Genomic DNA, 20,725 nt, shown 5'->3' with positions numbered 1-20,725 from the left:
CTTCCACATGGCGCTTGCTCTGAGGCTTTTGTGAATAAGCAAAGCAAAGCGCTTGCTCTATGTCCAACAAATGTATCAAATATGGTTTGAATTCTCTGTTTTTAAATGCAAAGGATAATATTGATTTTGTTAAGGTAAATGTCTTTAATTGTATGCTATATAAACTCAACTCTTACTGAGACATAATGGGCTCTGGGCATTCTTCCAGCACAGCAGTACGAAAATGTATCTTTTAGTGTCTCCAGTAGAGAAATGCAGAATTAAGATTTAGATGAATAAAAATTAAATGGAGAACATCCCCAGTCTCTAAAAAGCATATACTGATACAGAAGGACATTTACACAGATGGACTTTAATGCTATATTAAGGTCAAAACTCTGGAGTACCTGTTGATGTGGACTGTTTAGTGCTTTTTATTGGGATGGTGCTGGTGGGAATAGGGAATTAAATGAGGGAAAATAGACAATAAGAGAAAATGGAGAAGTTGTTAATAAAATTGTCACTGTATGAATCAATCTATCTATCATCTCATCTACAGAAAGTGAATGGGATCTTGATGCAAAGGGCTACTGGGCATGTCATTAACAAGGAAGTACTCTGTACTCTAAAATCCTTATGCACGTCCGTCCCATTTGTGAGTATTTAGGAGGGTGATGAGGACAAGGAGACTATCATCAAGTGGGTGATTCACCCACTTGATACTAGTTTATCAAAGGCAATAAAGGTATTTAAGAATAGACCAAACACTCATGCAGCAGATGATATCCTTTCATTTATTGCTAAAAACTACCATAGTACAGGCAATATATAAAAATATTTTACAGATAGCAAAAAAACCATTACACTGGAGTTTAACAATGTTGTTGTAGGAATGTGAATGATATAAACCCCTTTTCAATTCTAAAAGTTAGGCTTTTGAACAAACAGTTTGATTAAAAGGACATCTGTCATGATGATTTGAGTGACAATTGCTCACTCGTGTATGTATTAACATATGGTTTTACCTGAACATACAGGGTAGGGCTTCAGCAAGGAGGGTTGGACTTCAGGGAGGGGAGGATCACTTTGTAATTACACACACTCATACACACACTCACAAATATGTAAGTCCCAATTAGGCCACCGTTATTAAGACTGAACTGTACCTTGATTCTCTATTCCCAGGTCTCACCACACTACTTGTGTAGTAAGGTACTCATCAGCATCAGTAAAAAAATGGCAGTTTAATCCTGGAATAACTGATTATTCCAACAACACATCTGTGGATTTCTGGGCTATTACAAACACATAAATCATTATTCATTTTTGTGACCCAGTCATTCTAGAACTTTCTACCTAATTTTGCTATTTTATCAGCACTATTGAAAAGAAACTCAAAATACTAACTTTTCCCTAGATAACCACTCATTTGCAGCCTGTATGATCTTTTACAGTACCAGCACCTTCATTTGAAATTAATTGCAATGTGGGTCAGGTACCAATTTTTTCTTTTGTACCCCAGGAACAATGAAAATGGCTAAACAAATCTTAAACTGACCATAGTAGATTAGATACTGACTGGTGGTTAAACAAATTACTATCAGCTATCACCTGCTGCAGTTATCAAGTAGCAGACTTTAAAAAAGACAGATGTCAATCTTACGTCAAACATTCAAAAAGGTGGATTATTCATTCTGAACTGAGATGAATAAAGAAAGAATTATAACTTTCCACGTGTGATGGCAGATAGGTGACTTACATGTACAGGTAAGAAATCACTGAAATGTAAACGATGAGGAAAACAGTTGATTTCTGGAGAATTTGCAATTCACCCAGTCTAAACCCAACATTGGCATCTCTTCCTATTGCACAGGAATACATAATATAAATAACAAACACAGAATTGCAGATAATCTGGAATATTAGATGATTTTAAGTGGTGCAAAATTTATGAAGATCTGAATCAATTTAAGATTTGAAATTAAGACAGTCATTTTCTTGAATCCCATCTGGCAGATAATTGTTCCCTATTAAGTAGCGATTTGGAAAGAAATGCAGGGGAAAAAGTCAGATTGAAATATTTAGAAACATATTTCTGAAGTGTTTAAAGCTGTCTTTGAAGTCTTTGGAAAATTTATCAAATAGGGTTTTTTTTAGGACAATAACAATTCAACAACAATTGCATAGAAAATTAATACACTCAGAAAATGAAAATTGATCCTTTATAAATACTATCCTTAATCCAATGGTGTTGCATATTTGGTCAGACAAAAAGCATAGACACTTTTTTGTAAAGATATGGGTTACAAAATATACTTTAAAAAAACATGCTAGCTAATTTGAGAACTGTTTTAGATATGTTATTAAGCAGCAGCATTTTATACAATAGAGAATAACATAGTGCTGGTTTTGGAAATATTCTACATTCAGAAAAATGCTGTGTTCCTACAAGAAGAAGGGAAGTGATACATATTTACATGGATACAAATAAAGCAAGTGCAAAAACCATGGCTCTTCTACATTCTTTCTACCAATAAAAACACATACATTAGACACTTTCATTCCACCGCTGTTGTTCAGATCTTACATTTTGCTCATTCTCATGGAGAAAAACAAAACAGGGATGTCATATTTCACTGCAAGTTTCTTCACGAGCAATTACTCTCCTGGCAAACTGTACTTCCAACATTCATAACTGACAAAAAAATATCTTCCTGGTATCTGTCCACTCCCATTCCACTCTCAGACTGTTTACATATCATGAATGATGATTTTATTCTACGTATTCATATATTTGATGCAGAAGTTTATAGAAGCTCATCCTGTATTTGCAGCCAAAGCTTGGATGGAAAAATGGAAGTAAAAAAAATGCACACACACACAAAAAAAGAAAGAGATGAACTTCTGAGTTCCGACGAGCCCCATGTACTTTGCATGGTATAACTTTGATGGAAAATGCATTAGAGTTGTTCACCCTGTAGACAACGTATTTGGACGCCTTTGGTACAATGGCAGGAAGGCACTGTGGTGAAACATTCAGATAACTGAGGAAAGACAGAATTTCCTCATGTGCAAGTATGGCTGTTTTCCAGATAAAGTGAGAACAAATTACTCACAAAATGGTTTTAACTCTTCCAAGGTTAAGCTAATGCTTCTACAGAAAGAGAGCAAGTTGTATTAAGTAACAAAATAGTAATACTGGAAAAACACTGCTCAGCAAGAACAGGAAATAATTTAGTACTGTATATTCTGAAGTTCTTCAGCCTAGCTATATAACTTTAACATACCAATTTTCTTTTTAAAAAGAGACAACGCCTAACGCTATGTCTGAGGATTCTCCTTTTCTCCAGAAATAAATATAAAGTTGGTTAAAGCTGTATTATTTAACTAACAGTTGCATGTAAAAGCGGATAGAGTAGCACAGCCTGACCTCATGTAGCTGTAAATAAAACCACTAAAATGTAGTCTATATTATATACATCTTATGAACTCTCGATCCAGTAGCTGGCTTCATGTGCCTGCATACGTCTGGCTGACTGGAGCCAATTATAGGATCGTGACCCAAGTTCGTAACGGGGGGGGTGTGTGTGTTCACATATATCATATGTATATAATATATCCATATATATTTCTATATATGGTTATATTATATAAATATACATGTATATGCACCTACACAAACACACAGATTAATATCTATGCATTAAAAATGAGGAAGAAATACAGCTAATGCAAGCAAGAGTAAAGCACTTGTAGCACATTTAAAAAAAAAGTCCTCTCCCCCTCTCCATAGCAAAGTGCCTGAAGGAACACATAAGAGCAGTGGAAATCTTGTCTTTCGGTTAAAGAGCACATGTTTCATGGGTGCATCCTGCAAAGTAGCTTTGATGGAGCATTGCAGGGGCTCAGGGGTTTGCCTGCCTGGGTCCCTTTGAACGCTGAAAAGCCTTTGCTATGAGTCTATGTTTTTCTTGTCTGCTATACACATTTATGCTTTATAGTAAAAAGGGGAGAAAGATGCTTAAATGGTCAGTGGGGGATAGTGACAAAAAAAAAAAAAAAAAAAAAAAAGCAGTCCGCATCATGAACATGCATACTGCAATTGCACATTGCAGGAGGAAGGTTGCTAGTGGATTTGGTGTGTGATTATCTGACTTCAAGATCAGCCATTCATCTTTATACAGAGGACTATTGATAAGCAGTTGCTATGGACAATCACCAAATAAGCATCAATATTTCTAGACTACGTCAGTGTGTCTACAGATTTGAAATGACATTCATTTTCTTCTTTGATAGTCTATTTAAAATCCAGCAACAGAAAAGTACCTGTCAGTTATTTGGGACTTTTGGTTTTCTGTGAATGGGTTTTTGGTTTGTTTTTTAAATTTCTCCTATACTTTACAGGTTGGATCAGGGAAAACTAGATGGTCATTTTTGATACTTCCAAGAATGAATTCTGTGAAACCAGGAGCCATACTTAGTCTGTTCTTTTACTCAGCTGCAGTAGAGAACTTCTGACAGACAACTTTTGGCCTGAGGAATTTTTTCAAAATTGTCTAAAACATGAGACTGCATTAGAAATCCATAATACATGTCAGATTCTGGCAAACTGGCAGTTTTAAAACAGTCCAAAATAGCTTATTTGAGGCATGTGAGCCAGTCGAAGTACTATACAAGTGCTGTTTAACAATCAGTAATTCCCCTGTGCAGAAGTCATTTCAGCTAGTCCGAGCCTCAGTTTTGTTTCTGTAAAAGTCAGCAATAAAAAAGGCCATTTTCACCTCTGCAGGTAACAGGCTGAGGCTTGGCTATCTCGACATTTGTACTGATGCAACATGTGGAGCTCACAATATGAGCACCAGTATGAGGCAACCAATGACTTTTTGGTGTTGCTGAAATGGGATACAGGGACTCGTTTTGTGACAAAAGAGTTGAATCTCACAAAGTGGACTAATGCCTGCTACCCCTCTCCATCTTTCTTACACTACTGCTGCCGGTGGGTGTTAGCAGTACTTCAAGGGGAAAAAGAAGCAAACTCCCCAAGCTGTGTTATTAATGCCAGTTTGGAATGTGCAGTCAGGAAGGGCTCTGCTCTGGTTCTGGATCTAGGCTTGGTTGAATCCAGAGCTTAGAGCTGCTCTTGTGAAATTCAGATTTCAGTTTAAGATCCAAGATTATATCTGAGACCTAGGCCAGGTGTTCTGGAAAGTCTAATGCTTCTGTCTCCCACGCTAAAACTGAAGACCTTGCAGAGCTTAAGCACCAGCTTTTAGTGGCAGAAAATATATTCTTCTCAATACTCCTGAAAAGATTTCTGTTGAACCGAGCACATACTCTGCAGAGTTTATGCAAGATCTTTCTTGCAATATTTGGGAATCAATTATGCAGCTGCTCTGCTGGTCTGCTGTATTCATATAACCTAATTCCTGCTGTGAGCATCTGGACATGTTGGTATTCAGCAGTTTACTGTGAAACAACTGAGCATAGAGTAGTTTCACTGTGTTTTCTAGAATAGAGCTCAGGCTCTGCACTCTTAAAAATATCAGTGTTCCTCATTTACAAAACCAGGAAATATTACTACGTATCTCCTACAATATTATGGCTATCTTTTACTGTACATTGATTATCCACTCATGATGCCTTTTTATCACACTGTGGTAGTAATGACACACCAAAATGTTATAAACTTGCTAGCTGTACAACTGCAGATGGCAGCGGTTATCTTTTATCGTGATAAGCTTGTGTCAGTACAGTATATTCTAACACATGAAGCCAAACATAACAAACATACTAACTCACATGGAAATTTAACCTTTCCAGAAATTGCTGGTAGCTTTGCAAAGATAAAGAGACAAGGTGAATATAAGTAAGTGTATACTTCTTCTGGAACATATGGCTTCTGTAAGATGCAATTATTTTCCTTTGCAGCTCATGTGGTTAAATGTTACAGCTGCTAAATGAGACAAGTTATGAGCCAATAGCAGATTCTATATGAAAAGAAACAGTAACCATTTGTTAGAAAGAAAACATCTAAGATGTGTTCATACACTGCCTAAATATTAATAAGGATCAATCATAAAATCTTTGGATTTACTGTGACTGTGATATATTAATCTCTGTTTTATCTGGGTTCATTTTACCTTGGGACAGGTGTTACAACTGCTGAATTGCTCTTTTCACTGGTTCTCTGTAAGCATCCCTCTCCTTCAAATTCCTATCTAGTCTGACAAGAAAAATGAAGAAAACTCCTGGATTCAGCTGACATCTACTGTTTGAAATACTGATCACAGTGCTCAGAGTCAGAAAAAAATGGCTTTTGATCCCAGGTCGGATAAAGGCCAAGAAAGCTTGGGTTGCCTCAGTTTCCTACAACAATAAAATTTCTCAGAAGGGCTTTGAGACCTGGAGGGCAAGTCATTGTTACTGAACCGCAAAATGTCATTATTCTTTTATGGAATATATTACTCTTTCTTCCCCCGTTTCCCACCCCACCCAAATAAGCACTAATATATAACCTCCCTTGCTTTGTGCGGTGTTCAGGAATGACATATCGCTTCTCCCTTATTACTAAGATAGATCGATACATAGATAGATATTTTGCAGCAGGCTTGAAGAGTTTCCTCAGACAGATGCCCTGGTTATACGAGAACAATACGATCTTTGGACGAAAGGAAGGGTGTCCTTCTCGATGTTTACAGAGAGAGATGGCGAGCTGCTTAGTCAAGGCTGTCAGCTTGATGCCAATACATTGTTCCTTGCATTGAATTGGTGCCTTGAGATGAACAGTTAAGGAAGCAGGAGGTTGCAGGGGCATTGGATCTAAGAGGTCAGTTATGGAAGGATTCGGTAAAAGTTGTCTCACAAATCTCTTCTTCTATGTCTGATTTCTGGCAGGGAGTCCAGAAAATTCCTTCCTGATAATTTCGTTAACTGTGAAATAAAAGAAAGAGTAAGAAATGTTAGCATTTTCAAAATCATGAGAAGTAAAAGCAATCCTTGGGCAGTTTGCTGTTAAGCTGAAAACATCCCCTCTGTACTCATAACATAATTTTATTAAAACCTAAAACTTTTAGTCCTATTTACCCAGACTACATAGTTTTGGAAGGCAAAGGGGAAGGAGCGGAGAGAAGGGGTTTACACTGTGTTCAGCGTGCTTCAAGTACCATAAAAACACAACTGAGAAGCTGTGCCATGTGTCCAGTACGTGCTACATCCCTTACGTACACAACACTTGCCCTCTTTCACAGACATTTCCTTTACCTGAGGTAAAAAAGAAAAATCTGTAAGTATCTAAGCATTTTAACATTTTTCACTAGGCTGAAGTAAGAATATTTTGAAAAGAAAAAGACCAGGTTTGGAGGAAATATAGTGGACAGTGCTGAAAACACAGAGACTGCAATTCAGGTGAAAAATCATTGGCTTTTTTGTGTTTGGTTGTTTTCTGTTTTGTTTGTTTTTTTTTTTTAAATCTTGCTGTAGACTATTCCCTCCACATTTTTATTATAGTTTGTTTGTAGATTGTAGCATAAGCAAACTTCCATGCACCACTATGATACTTGGAGAGGCTGGGACAGGCTTGTTAATAAAGCTCAAGAGAAAACACTGAAGAACACGTTACATACAACAGGCATTCCTTCTTGCCTACCTTCCACACTTATTTGCCTAAAGTACCCTTTGGTACCTCCTGGAACAACAATTCTCTCTCTAGGCTGCACTTTCATTAGGAGAGACCTAAAACATGAGCATTTTGGTGCAAAACTCCAGAACTGCCTGTTTTGGGGCTCCAATTCACATGCAGATCCTTGGTGCTGTATTCACCAAGAGGGTCCACAGTTTGGAAACTTTTTATCAACTTTGACAAATTTGCCTTGAAACCAGAAGAACAAATTTTCCAAGGTTTCAGACACCAGATCTAAATGATTTCTCCCTTTTGATATTTACGGGCTAAGACAACGACTAACTCAAACTAAGAAGACCCTCACCCAAGACTGATTAATCCTCAGGTATGCAGGTGTAAGACTCCTTCATATTTAGGCCCCTTTCTAACAAATGCTTATGAAAAAATTAATTAACATAGTATTTCACCACTTCCCACAATTAAAAAAAAAACAAACGGTGCCAAATCCCTTATTGTCTCTGGGAAGGGGAACACATGTACTAGTTTTTAACAGTTATGACTAGTAGTTTGAAATCTTCCTCCACTCTACATGCAATGGAATTTATCTCTGCAGAAGTAAAAGCTGTGTTTTACACAAAGCTCTGTCTTCTTACTGTCTGTTGTGGTGGGCTACACTCCTCAAGGACAAAGTGTTTGCACAGAGCATGGCACAGATGCTTGATGGGAGGAGCAGGGAGCCAGCCCTCTGCATATCCAGGTACAATAAATTCTCCTGAAGGGACCTCATAGCCTGTGTCACACAAGGCAGTTTCCATTCTTCTGTGCTCAAAAGTCCCACCATTAACAGCCCAGAGTTTAGCTCTTTCTAATTCCAGCCAGGAAATGCCTGATTTCAACCAGATTGGTGCCTCTTGGAGAGGACATGGGCAAAAAAGCATGGCTGACAGCAGAACTCCTCTTCTCTCTTGCTGCCCAACTTTCTACCTGCCACCATCACCTGCTGGCTTCTATCAGCCTTTTGGGTGAATTCTTGCAAATAAAGCACATATGTGGGGTATTTAATGTGTTGCTGCTCTGCAGTGCAAGCAAGCAACCAGTGGGAGGTGAGGTTGGTCCACTTTCAGGCAAAAAAACCTCCTTCAGCTCAGTTAGAAGAGCTTCCTGTTTGCTCTACCCAGGAAATGAGAGGAGCAGGTCTTCAATGGAAATTTTTCACAGCCTCAGCTAAAAATAGCAGTGAGGTAAAAGAAGTGGGCACCCACTCTTACAGGGTCATTTCCTTTCTAAAAACAAGTGGGCTGAAACTGCGGGCTGATTTATTTATCGACACGTTTGTTTGAGCAGCCCGCATACCAAAAATACCGTGATTGAGTTTCCTTTCATTTCATACAGCCACCACTTGTGGAAATATCAGAGCCAACAGTCATCCTAGGAAGGGTTAAATATTAAGTGAAAGATGAGCAGATAATTAAATGGAGTTTACTAAACCTACAGTCTTTTGAAGGGTCCGGTTTTGGTTCTGTTTCCCAGCCTGAGCTTTAGGCAGAGTAAAATCCATCATGCAGCACCAGCAGACCATGAGCCTGAAGCCTGGCCCATGCAGGGACCTCCACTCACTGGCCCCGGGCAGGTTGGACAGTGTGGTAAAGGGCTTAGTCTGCAAATTTCACTTTCCCTCCTGTGTGCTGCATGGGAGGCCAGCAGTGGGTTTTGTGGGCTGAGGTTATAGGGGGACTACAATCTGAAAAGAGTTTAAAAGTTGCAGGGGAACAGTATGAAACATTAACCCCATAGACGGGCTGCAGGACCATGCTCGGGCACTGCTGGGCTCTCTCTGTGTGAGCTCTTACAGGTGGCAAATTGGATTTTCATTGTAAGCATCTGAATGACAAGGGAGCTTCCTGTTAACAGTTGGCCTGAACGTCCTGTAATCACCCTGAATTTCAACTAAATCCAAATGGTGAGGGGAATGAGGTGCAGTTTAAGCTGGGCAACACTAGTCTGGGAGCTCTAAGGGAAAGATGTGTAAATCAATGACTGTCCCAGTACAAAAAGTCCTAATCTACAACCAGAGCCCCTAAATCTAATGAATATATAAACATAACAGGAATGGATCCCAAGATACTTGTCTCTCTCCCAGCTTGGAGTCACCTCCAGACCGAGTCTAGTGAAATTACACATCTTTGGTGATCTGCTCCAGATTTGGGAGCATACGGATCCGGACTCAGGTGTAATCTCAGTGACTTGGGTTTCAATAGAACAAAATCAGCAAACTGAGACATATCTAAACTTCAGAGGAAGCTGAGATCATGTGCGGAATTTGCTATTCTGAGCTCCTATCTATCTTTTTTTGGTAGCATGGTTAAAATGTATCTCAAGTATCGGTTCTCATTATTTGCTCGTTTCTAGCTGAGAGGAAATGGAGATGATGTGATTAATAAATAAAATATTGTTTAAGGTGTCTGGCATGTGGCAGCTCTGGAGCACACTGCTATTGATCCATTTAATGAGAGAGAACTGATTAAATGGGGCCATGAGAACATATGCAAAGATAATGAAAGATTAAATAATAAAAAAGGATATTGAAATCACAGTTGACGTCAGCCATCCAGACCAAGGAAATGCCTAGTTAGGCCTGAATCCCTTCAGCATATCCTCTGTTAGATACTGCTGTGGTACAAGTATTACAACAGCCTCAGTGCTTGGAGATCCCCAAGTTAGCTGAATGCGAGAGGCTGGCTGAAATCATGGGAGAATGTCTGCGTTCTTCTAATCACTCAGCTTTGATGGGTTAGAGTCAGTCTCTCAGGCTCCAGTCCTCAAAGACATTTAAGACTCTAATTCACATCCTCTCAGATAGAAATCTGGAGTGTATTCACTTGCGGGATGATAGTGGGTTGTATTAAATACCGAGCTTCAACTAGTAGTCCAGAGACAGAAAACAGTCTCCAATTTTAGCTGGCAATGAGTCAGGCTCCTTGTAATTGATTATATACACGCACACACACTCACATGCATGCGTGCACACACATTCACACACGCATCTGAGTAACAACTTTACTAGCGTTACTCCATGTGTATGTCTGGAATAACACCGATGAAGTCGATGTTGTCACAGCACTATACCCATGGCAGTGACTGGGGTCTTTTGCCCTTTGGGGATCCTGCAAGAGTGAGGGTCTCATCCGAGGAGGCAAAGCGCAGCTCCAGCGGGCTCCTCCCTGCACCAGGCACGGATCCTGTAATATTCCATGTTTGCTCCGCTAACACAGCCAAGAGGCATTTTTACATGCAAAGCAAACAAAAGACACGCAGGGAGGAACTAATGGCATAACAGGGACCGAGGAGGAAAGTTGAACCCTGAATTTTTAGTGTGCCCTCAAAACGTGACCAGGCAAACCATGGTCCTAACGTGGTTCTAGCTGCTGCCTGGGAAGGACAGGATGCTTTAGCCCAGCATGCACAACCCCATCTCTCCTTCCCTGCCCACCAGGCCCCAGCTACTTCAGGACAGCTCTGTGGTACACAAGTGGGGAAGAAAAAGAATGAAAAAAAATTAAATTAAATTAAATAAGATTTTAAACCCTTTAAGCCAAATAAAAAGGGGCATGACTTTTTAATTGAAAAAATAAATAAATGAAGGTTAAGAGAAACACACAGCTGGAGAAAAGGCAGAAAAATACCAATTACCTTTCTTTTTGATTGCTTGGATCAAAGATCACAGTCATTCTTTTTCATATAATGTTTTGTATCCAGCTAAGGTGTGTATCTATCAGCTCTGAAAAAGATTTGCAAAACCATTTTTGAGAAAAAAAGGTAACCTTTGACCTATGTTGCAAGGCCAAATGTTACAGTTTTCAGCTACTCTTTCATTTTGTAGTTTAATTTATTAAAAGGACATTTCAGCATATACAATACATAAGGCAGAACTTAACCACTGACCTTTCTGTTTGCTCAGATCCAGCACTAGATTTCACTTTTTTCCCCTCTTTTCTCAACTGATATTATCTAAAAATAACTATGCAAAAAAATTACACTCCTAAATTGATCACAAAACATGCGAAATGCTGATAATTTGATCTGAGACTTCAGAGGCACAGGAGGTCCATGCGTCTTGTAAGTCAGGTCAAAGACTAGTCACTGCCTTTTGCAAAATTCAGTTATATTATCATCTTAGTGGCCCAAATAAAACATGACACATTTATGCCAGATCAAAAGTCAGTCCCTTTTAAATAAGAGACCTAACCACAGTGGCCATGTAAATTAGTCTTTGCCTTAATTGTAAAGAACAGGAAAGATATGCGCAAAGAAATTATGAAAGTTACAGTCTTTGCTTCAAACACAAGGTGAAATTTTTTTCTCATAAAATGGCAATATTTAAAATTATGTTTCATTATTTTCTGTCTGATCTTTTTAGAATTCTTTTGACTTCATCATGAAAGCATTTGGCACTTCTGCAAAACCATGTGGCAATTAAAAAAAATAATTGCAATATTAAGGAGGAAAAAGTGCTTCTTAAAAACTAAGTTAGTTTTGAGTGCAAGATTCAGAAGTGTCTTTGCTGCTGGATTTCAGGTGACTATATATAGAAAAGAAATATTTTACTTGGCTCCCTAAGATTGTACAGCCACGTATCGTACACTGGAACCTACCACTCAGTACACAGACTATTTTATATTCTGCATCCTGGAAAATCAGCTTTTGCACATGCAAGCAGAGCAACTAATTGACTGGTAAATACAAACCTAGGTGTATCAGGCACAAGGAGCCCAAACCCAACAAACTGTTGGGGGAAAATACCGTGTGAGGGTGAGTGGGGTTGTTTCATAAATCAACAGCAATGAAAGGCTTTTTTTCTGGAAAACGAGGACATATAACTACTAAGAGGTTCTTAGCTGTAAAGCTTTACTTCAATTACACGTCAAAAAAAGATTTTACTCCTTACTGAAATAATGTCAATAAATGCACCCTGCAACTTTTCTTCCTTGTCCTGTTTGTAATCTATGTAGTCTGTGTAAACTATACACCTCTTCAATGCCATCCAGCCCAACAGCAATCAGGTCATCTCCATTAATTAAGGAAAATCTTGGAAGAAGTTACTGATCTCAAACTAAGTGGCAATTCAAGTCCCATGATGCATTTTTGCTAATAGTTTCAACAGGCTCAAAAACCATCGGCATCTTTCCATGAATTTAACATCATGATATAGATATCTGATGGAAAACAGAATCTAAATAAAATGCATATTTTTGGCTAAAGCCTGTCCCAACTGAAATCAGTATCTAAACTCCTTGTGATTCACAGGATCTGGATTTCACTCACGATATTTAAATATCCTTCCTTCACATTTCAATATAGTTCCAGAGTGAGGTGCAAAAATACAATGTATCTATGTATGGTACTATCCTACCCCAAATCTTTAACAGGAAGCTGGGTGTGCCTGTAAGAAAAGAGCAGAAAATGAAGATAGCATTTCTGCTAAAAAAAAATTTCAGTGTCCTAAACGTACCATACATCAAAACTATCAAGAAGGAAATACTCAAAACACGAATCTGACTGAGACACTACCGCAGAAACTTTAAGGATTTTCTAAGCACTTTTGTTATTGTCAGTGGGCCTCCAGAAAAGATCAACAGTCTACCGCTACAAAACAACTGCATTAAAACTGTCAGGAAAAAGCGTGACCTAGTGGTTAAAGCAGAAGACTGGATAGTGGGACTCCAGAGTTTGGACCTCTGCTATATCATCATCTTGCCATATGGCCCTGGCCAAGTCCAAAGTATCCCTGAAGGACCAGATTTATTACAGGTTTGCTTTGGTCTGAAAAACACAGAAAGACTGTGAAGGTCACACTCAGGGAACTTAAATAATATATGCTTAGCTAACAGAAAAAAGCCTGAAATGATGATGACCTGCATAGAATGAGCCTATACTAAGTGTGTGGATGTAGTAGAGAGCAGTCATTTTCAAAAGTCCCTACAGGGCTGTTTTGAAGTCCTTAGGTAGTTTAGATCTCAAACTATCAAAGGCATGAGGTGCTAAGCTCACTTAGGCACTCTAAAAATCCTAATAGGCAACAATTTAAGTCACCAAGCTAAAACCTTTAAACCTATAAATGTCAGTCAACATCGGAGTGCTCAATACCTCTAGAAATTAGGTCCTAAGTATTTCTGTTAGGAAATTGAGCCACCATAGGTAATGGAGAGCACTTTGAAGACAGTGACCTGTTCTGACTTTGCTGTATAGCATCTAAAGTCAGGAGACTAAGGAGCATCCCTCAGCCCTGGCAGTGCCTTCTCCTGGGAGACACTGGGGTACCACTTGTGAGAAGCTGCACGGACACTCTCTCTACTGACTGTGTGGGAAGTCTGGGACTGGTATCCTGAGACAGTTGGTAGCCTGAATTTCTTTTAGACAAACAACCCTTTGCTTTTGTTTATTCATGCATTATTGTCAGACAGAAGTTGTTACTCTGCAGGTCCCTCCAGCCAAATTCTCCTCAGTGATACAAAGCAAAGTGGCCAGTTACAAGGGAAGAAAACCAGAGCAGTTTGCAGCTGTGGAGATAATGTGAAACCTGTGCTGCTCTCCTTGTACTACCTGCAGTGCACAGAGCTGTTGGGTGCCTGTCCTATTTTGCCATGCTTCACTTCAGCTTGTTACACAAGTGGTTACAATCTTGTAAATCAGTAATAAGTTGCACCTGAACCTGTAAGTGATTAGTGAAAAATCATTACACTTCCATGGCCAGAGGACTTTCACACAGTTAATCAGTTAAGAAAAGAACTGGGTGTTAACTGGTTGTTTAATTCCCTGGAAGACCAGTTTATTGAGACCCCATAGCAAGAGGACTGAAATCTGAAGTGCAAACAATATATGGGAGAATTATATTGCTTACAAATGACATACTCTCCTGGAGAAACAGGCACCAAATGTTGCCCTAAAGTGAGCTGAATGGACGAATTCTAAGGCTGAGCAGGTGCCATCTGTGGTGCTTTCAGTTATTTAATCCATTTGATCCCTGTTTGAATCTATTGGAAATCAATGAGTTAAGTTTTCTTGACACCTTCTCTATGAACCAGGAAACTGGGGTTATGTGATATTTGCAGGACACATACACGAGCTTTCTCATCCTGGGTTGTTGACTGGAACAGCAAAAGAAAGATTAATTTTTGCTCCAGAGTGTGACTTCCTGTCTGCTTGATGGACTTCAGTATTTAGTTGTCAATTTTTTATCACAAGATTCTAAGATAGGCGCAAACCCTGCCTACGCATGGACTGGAGGAAGAATCTGCATCAGCTGGCAATCTGGAAAGTGCACCTTCAGGCACAATTTCATGTCCTTTCCCTCCTGCCCCGTTAGGCTTCAGCATATTACTGTGGGAAGCCCTTGGACCTCATCTGCAGGCTCAGTCACCCTGGTGTACAAAAACCTTAATTTAGAGGAGTTGCATCTTAGTCACTGCATGAGTACAATGGGAAGAGGCACCCCATCAAATGGGGGTGTTTCTTTACATCTCATTCTCAGAACCCTTTTTCTGCCCAGTCCACAGTGCTGCACATACTGAAACCAAGCCCGAGGGATGGCGTTCAGGGTGGCACCCAGTGCCAGGCGCTGCCAATCTCATTCACGAGTTACCTGACAAAGGACTGGCTCTGAATATTAATGCTGACACTGCCGGGAACTGTATGAGCATGAAGCAAAAACTCTTGTGTTATTAAATTTGCTAAGATGATGATAAACATCCTGTTTATTTATTAGATAAACCTTTTAAGTCTGTTTAGTCACTACATGTAAGGCATAAAGGCACTGCAACGAGATGTGATAGCTTCGTGCAGTTCTTCTACAAGTGTCAGCAGCCACTTTAGGAAGCGTACCTTGAAAGTGGAAAACTAGATCAGCCTGGGTGTGATGAGGAACTCCAGGCCACCGTGGATTTGGTTTGTAGTAGCTTTCCATAACAAAGTCTTTTTTTAACTGACTTTCTTTCTGCTCACATATATTTAGATATGACTTTCATTCGGCAGTACTCTGGTGCCAGATAGTTTTGGCTGAAATTGTAAGGGAAGGGACACGTGTTTGAGTCATGCAGTTGGCTCTCTCTAGTTGATAGTTAGCAAGTTACTGAGAAAAGATGAAGTTTGTATTTAGTTTTAGTTAACGTGCAATGAAACCAAGTAAAATATTCCAAGTAGAATACGCACATAATAAATAAATATACAAAACCTTATACCAGAAGGGGATGGAGTTCATTTTCTTAAACCACATTAGCTGGCTAAACCAATACAGAAATATTAGGCTGATGGACTGAAGCTTAAGAAACACAAGGCAAGAGTCTTCATTTTGTCACTCCTAACTCTTGATCTAACTCTGCAGCAGTTGCTGCTGCTGCAAAGCACAAGGGTGAACTGTGCTTGCATGTATTTTTGTGTGCATGGTTTGGACCTTATGAATTTGCTACATAACTGCTGAGATAAGCAGTGCCATTTGGTATTAGACATCTTTCTTTCAGATTAAGAACAGCAAAACCAAAGGAGGTTGGTGATGACTTTTTCCTACAGTAGCTTGCACCTGATGGTTTAAAAGCTAATGAAATTGGTAATAAATACCACAATGCCTCTAAAATAGTAACTGCCAGCAGGAAAAGCACACAAGTGATAGCACTATTTATTCACATGTCATTTTGCAGTTTCATCATTCTCCTAGACTTAACCTATTTACTAAGAGGCGATATGAGTCATTCAGCAAAGTGTTTCAAAAACAGCGAGAGAAAAGAGAATGGATGGGAGAAAGCTATTTTTTACAGGAAATAATTGGGGGGTAGGAACCGAAGAACAGTTACAGCATGTTCAGGATTAGCTGAAAGTAACAAGAATAGGCAATGCTGCTGCTTTTTTTATTTCTGTCACAAAGGAACTACCAGAACAAATATTTAATTGAGGGGAAACAAAGTATTTAACAAATATTTAATTAAGGGGAAACAAACCATACTACCCTTCCCATTAAGCAGTTATGCAGGGGATGAACAGTCAATAATGTAATCTATTTTCCTCCCTTGAGCACTAGCGCTTATGTCTATTAATCCACAAAACTATTTACTGGCTCTAGTTCTCTGGCATCTTATCTTCTGCTGTGTCTTAACTTTGCAAGCGTCCCTGCTGAAGGGCTTGTGGATTCTTGTAGAACCTGGGCCTCTCCAGCAAACCGGGTTTCCCTCCCAACATGTCTGAACTGAATTTTGAGCATGGTTCTCAGGAGAAAACAGTCAGCAGAAAATCATTGTCCCAAGGTAACAGGGAAGATGCACAAGTGGCCTACGAAAAATTTTGCCAGACAAACCAAGCTCTCCTCTGGAACAGGCATGCAAATAACCTTCTGCTTGCAATTACTCTGCTTTCACAAACAACTTCAGAACAGCGAGCGCAAAGAAGGCATATGGTTTTTATGTGCTTTATTTTAAAGAGGACTATGGGCAGTAGGCACACGGTTTGTAGTGAAAAACACTGAGTAGGGGAACACATGAAATCACTTTTGCACACAGATTATTTTTCTATCATGACTCCACATCCTTCAGCAAATGAATGTTTGGGGCCAGATTCTCCCCGCCTTTGCACCAGGCGCTGAATGGCAAGTGCTGTTTTAGGAGCCCTGGTATCAGGAACTGCCTCCGCAGGCGACAGAAAGTGATAGGCACTGCTAGAGAGGTCTGAGGATCTTGGCAATGGGAGTCCAGGGCAGCTGAGCACCTAACTTTGGGGCTACAGTTACGAGTCCCAAGTTAGCTGGAAAGAATGCAGAGATTAAATATTTAAGTGGCTATTGACAGAATGTTACAATTCACATATAACAATGTCAGGGAGGTGCCACATACAAGGTACTGCATCTCTGTCCACATCCATCTGTTTGCTTTTATTTTGCACTTTGACTGTAAGTCCTTTGAGGCAGGAACTGCTTTTTTTTCCTTTGGAGTCAACACAGCATCTGCCGCAACAGAGTTCTCATCCATGTGGGGGTTTCTAACATAAAATAATGCAATAATAAAAATACTATATAATACTATGGAGTATATGTATAAATCAGAGACCATTATGAATCGAGAGTTAATTATGAGACACCTATAACGAGAAAAAGGAGTGCGAAGGACTATGGGGAACAGATACTGTAACTGACTTTGCATCTCACCTCAAGAAGGCCATGAACATCTGACAGTAAATAGCTTGAGAGAATAAGAAAAAGGTATATGCATCATCCAAAGACTTCAAATTTTCAATTTGAGTCAATGGCACAAACGAGAAAACTTTCGTTCTCAGTATGAAAAGAAGAGAGAAGAGAAGAGAAGAGAAGAGAAGAGAAGAGAAGAGAAGAGAAAAGAAAAGAAAAGAAAAGAAAAGAAAAGAAAAGAAAAGAAAAGAAAAGAAAATGGGGGATATAAATTACCAGAAATAGAACTGAGGTGGCTGTCTGTAGCTGAAGTGCAGCCGGAGCTATTGAGGTTGGGCAATTCCCAACCTCACCACAATAGCAATAACCTACATTTGTTCAGAAATTAGCCTCAATTATTTGCAGATCTCCCATCCCAAGTCCAGATCAAGACGTAGGAACAACCACCCTAAGAGACTGCCCCAGGGAATCCTTCTCAGGATTTAATGACGAGCCATCCCAAATTTTCCAACTGTGAGGTCTGGGAGCTGTGTGTATCCCCATGCAGCCTAGGCAGGAGCTGAAATACTATGCTCATTGCAGTGTCTCAGGGGCATGCAGCAAGATGCTGCAAGTACTTAGCAAGACCATCCTAATCACTCCCAAGTTCTCATCAGCTGTATGACAACGTTGTCCTTTATACATGAGTTTGCACAGCCAGCTCACGAGCTCTGCATTTGTAGCTCATATTGAACCTATTAGTTTGCATTTAACCATCCATTGCTACACTTCCTGGGTGACTTCCAACCAAACAACGAAGGCTTTGGAACCACATCATGATAAAACACTCTTTTGCCTAAAATAAAGATAAAACTTGCTTACGTTTGATATGATCTCATCTGACTACAGAACAGATACAGAAGCAATTGGCAGGCTGTCCCCTCGGCTAGGAACGTGGAGTGAATGGGAATACTGTTTGTCCTGCAGTTGGGGAACTAGCCACAGACAGCTGGAAGACACAGTAGTAGCAAAGTTGAAGGCCAAGATCACCATAACTCTTTCTGAGCAGTCTTGGAAGAGGAGTGACTGCCAACACGAATAAAATGCCCCAGCTAACACACACAGTGTAGTGAAACTGCATGAAGCCATTGGATATCTTCTGCAAGGCCAGATTTTTAAAGATTTTGGTAGCTAACTCTCAACTAAATCACTGTGGATTAGCCATCTAGCCGCTTTTAAAAAAAATCAAATACACAAAGAGACAAGCATGCATCACTTCTCAGAATCTGGCCTAGACTGTACCCAACGTATCCCTGACAGACGAGATGGAACAAGTGTTGGGGAACACCAATAGAGGATGTCCTATGACAGGAATCAGCAGTTGTCATTTGGGATGCCGAACAGAGATGGGAAGTTTTTTGTACTAGTAAGGGCTGACACATGAGTGGGGAAGTAATGCTGACTCCTTGCACGCTCCTTGCAGCAACATCATGAGGAAGGCTCACAGCATGTCTGTGCAGCACCATGAGGTGACTTCATCATCATCACCATCATGGAGTGACACTGCACAGCACTGCCATAATCTCTTCTCTAGGACATGGGAACAGCTCTGATGGCTGACTACCACCAGCTGCTGTGCTTTGCTGCAGGCTCAACTTGGGAGGGGAAGGACAGCGGGTCAGCGATGGTGGGGACAAACCCAGCTGAAGCAACAGGACAGCTGTCCATCCTAACCTGTGCTCCCCTCATGAGGCTTGGTGACTTGGCTGTGGGCTGTAGCACATGCTGCAGAGCCTGTCCCAGCCAGCTCTGGCTCCCACGGTGTTCCTCGGCACTGCAGGACTGCCTGGCAGTGAGTGCAGGTGCAACACTTCAAACCACACTGGAATTACCTGCTGGCCATGGCATCACTGAGCCCAGCAGCAGCAAAACAGGCAGGTGCCTGGTAAATGGGAGGGAATATTCTAGGTACTACAAAAATGCCACATCAAGAGACCTAAAAATGGAAGTAATTTACTGGTGGGAAAAGACAAACTATCCAAGAGACTGCATCTTCCCTGTTTTCAGCCAAGAAGTTAAAATGTGCTCAAGTTTAAGTGGGTGGTTAAGCCATGGTGACTTCAGACCAGGGTCATGCTACAGTGCGTGCTGGGAGAGGGCAGAAGGAGCATCACAGAACTGATAACTCCTGTTTTGTGCTGACAGTGACCAGTGACCTTGGGAGAGCCCTGTCAAGCAGAGATTGGTTAGATCTCATGGCCAAGCCAGCAGCCAACATCCCTGCGGGGCCAGTCGGCACGGATGGTGAGGTGGGAGCACGCTCCGTCCCGGCTGTGCCACAGGTCACACAACAGGGTTTTCCTCTCAGGGGGTCCTCTCGACATGACTGTAATCAACACTAAAAATAATAGCATAGTTTATATTTGGGCTGGAAATCACCACTGTTATTAGCAACAGCCAGCAGAGTCTCCAGAGAGGGTTTGGTCACTGCTGACCATGGCTGAGATCTGAAGGATGATCAGGATAGAGAGGGCTGCAGCCTTTCAGCCGCAGACAGAGACAATTTTTATGGTTCAAGAGGGTGACCATCTTCAGCGGGCACTCTTCCCCTTCACATCACCTGTGTTAGGTGCCCCAGAAACATCCCCCAGTTGCATTTCTTCTTCACCCACTTGTGCGAGGCACTCAGCCTGGTCCTGCCACTGCATGGGGGCAGCATTGGAAGGTGGCCAGAGCAAAACACAAAAGTGGCTGGTTTGGTTTGGGCTTCTTTTTGGTTTTTTTTCTTGATTCAGAAATATCATCTGCATCCAGCTGTTAGTATTTTGGAAATCTGCTGGGTTTTGTTTTCCTCATGGGGTTCAGTGTGGCTGATGCTCCAGCTGCAAAACCCTTGGCAGCCAGTGAGCCTGCTTAAAGCAACTATACGTGAAAGCCTGTGTCCTGGCCAGCACCTCCTCTCCTGGGAGCACCCTGAGGCTCCCTTT

General features: G+C 40.6%; 1 protein-coding gene across 4 annotated transcripts in view; it reads right to left on the bottom strand.

The window, feature by feature from the left end:
* Nucleotides 1–754: 754 nt before the first annotated feature.
* Nucleotides 755–20,725, bottom strand: part of NFATC2 (nuclear factor of activated T cells 2) — a 103,078-nt gene continuing 83,107 nt past the window's right edge. For 3 of the 4 annotated variants that reach the window (XM_069805049.1, XM_069805067.1, XM_069805075.1), the window contains exon 10: nucleotides 755–6,909. In XM_069805049.1, coding sequence (XP_069661150.1) covers nucleotides 6,854–6,909 — 56 coding nt within the window. In that variant the 3' untranslated portion in view covers nucleotides 755–6,853. Of the gene's footprint in view, nucleotides 6,910–11,287; nucleotides 11,376–20,725 lie in introns of all 4 variants that reach the window. The other variant, XM_069805058.1, reaches the window with a different exon arrangement.

Source organism: Haliaeetus albicilla, chromosome 2 (assembly GCF_947461875.1).
Source record: "Haliaeetus albicilla chromosome 2, bHalAlb1.1, whole genome shotgun sequence".
Classification (NCBI taxonomy): domain Eukaryota; kingdom Metazoa; phylum Chordata; class Aves; order Accipitriformes; family Accipitridae; genus Haliaeetus; species Haliaeetus albicilla.
The sequence above is the reverse complement of the archived record's forward strand: the minus strand, read 5'-3'. Positions and strand labels throughout refer to the sequence as shown.